This window comes from Mytilus edulis, chromosome 1 (assembly GCF_963676685.1).
Source record: "Mytilus edulis chromosome 1, xbMytEdul2.2, whole genome shotgun sequence".
Taxonomy (NCBI): domain Eukaryota; kingdom Metazoa; phylum Mollusca; class Bivalvia; order Mytilida; family Mytilidae; genus Mytilus; species Mytilus edulis.
Window position 1 is genome coordinate 69,661,196 of NC_092344.1, and position 3,936 is coordinate 69,665,131.

General features: G+C 33.2%; 1 protein-coding gene across 1 annotated transcript; it reads right to left on the reverse strand.

The window, feature by feature from the left end:
• Positions 1-504: 504 nt before the first annotated feature.
• Positions 505-2,568, reverse strand: LOC139488218 (transcription factor SOX-11-like). Its single transcript, XM_071273698.1, has one exon. It carries the CDS (start codon positions 2,384-2,386, stop codon positions 1,352-1,354), a length of 1,035 nt encoding a protein of 344 aa, XP_071129799.1. The 5' UTR covers positions 2,387-2,568; the 3' UTR covers positions 505-1,351.
• Positions 2,569-3,936: the final 1,368 nt, after the last annotated feature.

Here is a 3,936-nt window from a genome sequence, read left to right on the forward strand (position 1 = left end):
TAATTTTTTTTTCTGTGTTCGTGACACCGATTATGTACTACTCAGAGAAATATCACGAATGTCTACATCCTGTAAATTAGATTTGATTAAAATTGTATACAGTATTTAAAATGTCCTTTTAACAATTTAGGAAATCTTCTAAAATCGATGTGTACGTGATATTTGTTAATTTTGGAGTAATGTATTATTGTCCACTAATTATATATTTGACTAATGTACTAGAAACTTCAAACCGTTCCCAATGCGTGTAGGTAAAGATTTACTACTTCCGCAGTTGTAAAATAATGGTTTTATATGTCTGCACAAACATATGCATAGTATATATGTTTTCATACTGGTTCAGCGATCCGTAGCGCACATGCTGTAAGCTAATGTAGGTCGGGCTATGAATATATATATCTCAGAAATGACAGGTGTGATTGACAGAAAAGGGAGGCGCTTAAAAGGTAAACAAACCAGTCTAGGTAAGCGTGTAGTGTACTATAAATAAACAAGATAAATGCATTTGTGTATTAGAAATTGTTGTATTTTTTCTACAACATAACATGGAAAATGACATACAAATAAAGAATTTGCGAATGTCATTATGTACAATATTGGCCATCAATGCCAGATATTATTATCGTTGGTAATGGTATCAAATATATATATGTAAAACAATTGAGAAAACATTTATATAATAATAACAAATAAGTCACTTTTTATATAGCACAAATAAATAACCTCTTTCTATAAACACCCCTTCTCGCATTCTGTACAAAAAACTTTCAAAATTCAGCATCCCTCCAAACTTGACTGGCTTTACAGTGAAAAAAGTATTAATAAAATTGTTCAAACGCTTGCACTGAGGTCATAGCAGAATCTCATTTCTTTCTTTATCATTGCAAAATTTACAAAAATATGGAAGCTGTAATACTTCTGACTTACAAAAAAATATATATTTACACAATTTGAGTCCCTGCAATTTCATGGAATATAAAGTTGATGAATTTTTCATATAATGAAGGATGAAAAAATGAGTGAACCACAAGTTAAAATGAAAAAGATCTATACCTGGGTTAAACAGCTACTATCGTTATACAATAATCCCATTTTGTGAAAATTTCGAATGCCTGAATCTGATATGCATAGAAACTATATAATGCGGTTATAATATATGATGTCACACCACTTATTTACAATTTTCACAACTCGTTATTTCAAAAATGAATATAAAATGATATAATTTTATTCAAACACACTTATTATACTGGTCCTCAAAAAAATCTCTCGACAGTTGTTCCTCCCATTAACAAATTCATCACTTCAAAAGTAATTTGCACATCGTCCCGTTATAAAGCACATTTTATACTTAATGAGCAGCAATTGAACCTAGCACACCTATGTCCAACCATTCACTTTCAAGACCAATCATTTCCGATACTTCGGGTGTGGAATAGTCTGGGAATTCAAAATGTGATCCGTTACTTGACGTGGATGATGCACTACTAGATATATTGTTATTTTGAATGTCTCCAAAATTTGAAAAGTCAGCGTCAGTAAGTTTGCTCAAGTCTAAATTTCCAAGTTCCATTTGCCAATTTGTAGGCAGTTGTAACACATCCGTTAGATTGTCCAAATCAGCAAGTGAGGATCCATCTCCCTGAGAAACATTGTTGTTATTTGTTTGATTTATAATATACTGAGTTTGTGGTCCTTTTGAAGGTTCTTCCTGAGGCGAGGCAGCTGGTGTGTCGTAGATTTCTTCGGGATAGAAACTGGTGGATTCAGGCGTTGGTGGGGAATAAATGCTGGGACTGGACGGTACTTTCGCGGGTGGTGTCAGTTGGCAAGACGATACTGGAACGGCACGGCTTGCTTTAATACTGTCTTTAAACTTTTTGTCGATTGTTAATCTGAGTTTTATACGACTGTGTGAATTATTGTCCATTTCAAATTCATTGTGAATAAAATTCTTAGCAGCAATTTTCTGTTTACTTCTCTCACTTCGACTTTTGGAAAGAGTAGATTTTGAAATCTTACCCGAGTCATTTTTGGTGACAGGCTTTGCCTTCTTCCGTGGACGGTACTTGTAATCTGGGTACTCTTGCATGTGAAGTAAGCGTAATCTTTCAGCCTCCTCGATGTATGGTTGGCGATCAGTTTCATTCAGCAACTTCCAGCGTTTTCCGAGTCTTTTGGAAATCTCAGCATTGTGCATGTCTGGAGAAACTTCAGCGATTCTCCTTCTTTCAATCTGGGACCAAACCATAAAAGCGTTCATAGGTCTTTTCACATGATTTGAAGCTTTTTTGCACTGAGTAGCATCCGAGTATGGTGTGTGTGTGTTAGGGTCAATCATCTGAGACCCAAACACTGAAGATCCTGTAATGTTCTGAGGCACCATGTTGATAATAAATAATATCACAAAAATATATCACTCAAATATCCAAAATATATTAATAATCCAGTTTAACGTGTAAGCCTTCTTACGAAGGACTTCCACAAATTATATGACAATATTTTACTGCTGAACACTTTTTAAATTCTGTGTTCAAAATCTCAGTCGATCGGTTTTATGTGCCCTTTTTTCTTTTGATCTTCCAATATCCAATCAGAGTTAAGCTATCTATTTCAACTCCGCCTCCAGGCGTGGTTTATCACGGTTCAGAATTGTACTAAATTTATGTGTACCGTTGTTAAAGAGCCAGCTAGTCTGATTACAAATAATATTAATTAACAACTTGACAATAAACAAATATACATATATTTTTGAATATACATATTAAATTTAGTTGTTACTAGCCAGAAATCGAATACTTGTAATATCATTATGTTTTCATTGATCTAATTTGCATAATAGTATAAACAGTGAGTATAAAGAAGATAAAAAGACGGTACAAAAAAAAACTACTAAAAAAAGTTCAAAAATTATTTAAAACTTTTTCAAGTCATGAACAAGCAATATTCCAAAAGTTATTTTTGATAAAAAGAGATACTGAAATATTTTAGATAATCTACAGATCCTCTGGGAATTAAGTTACAATCAACCAAATTACAGCATATCTTAGTTATCGCTACAAAGCTAACACATCTTGCGGGCCAAATCTAGAACCTGGGATATGACTCATTTTCTACTTGAAGTGAGAAGTTGCAGAACATTTTCATTTCATGCAAATCTTTGTATGTTTTGACTTTGAGGATTAGTTTGTAGCCATGCAAACGAGGTTTAGTAACACTAAGCTCACAGAAACATCATACTGGCACTAAGTTCGTGGGAAAAGATATGGAATATACCAAATTACAGTAGAAATGTTATCCCAAGGCAAATTACGGCACGCGACTTGTTCTAATTTACATTTCAAAGAGCACACGCAACGCATTTTTGCGCACGTGTCTATTTAAATTGGAAATAGGTTCTGAACGAATCAAATGTCATTTTCTTTCCATTAAATTAAAATCATGTGATTGAATCTATTAAAACTTAGACGCGTGGTATTGGTAGTTATTTGTAAGTCAAATAAGATTTATTTATCCCTACTTTCAATAATAATATCGACGAAATGAGTAAATAAGACAAACCTAAGAAAATATCACCCCGACAGATGGCAATATTTTCGTGGGAATTTCAAACAAAGGGTTTAAATCGTTTTTCATGTTGATAAGTGTATACATAACTGTTAAATATTACCACCGGACACTAATTATTACGTATCAAGATTTAATAAAAAGTCCAATAACAGTTATAGGAAAACAAGAAAGAAAGAAAAGAGTATATATATATAGGCTTCATGGCTTCTTATTAGGTCAAGATGCAGGGTTGAGCAAAGGATAATCATTATCGTCCTCAAACAGAATTATATGATAGAATAAGTTAAAACTTTTAAGGTTTTCTAAGTTTTAATGACGTCACTGACAGGTGCAGGACACGGTGTCAATTTATTAAATGATGGACTA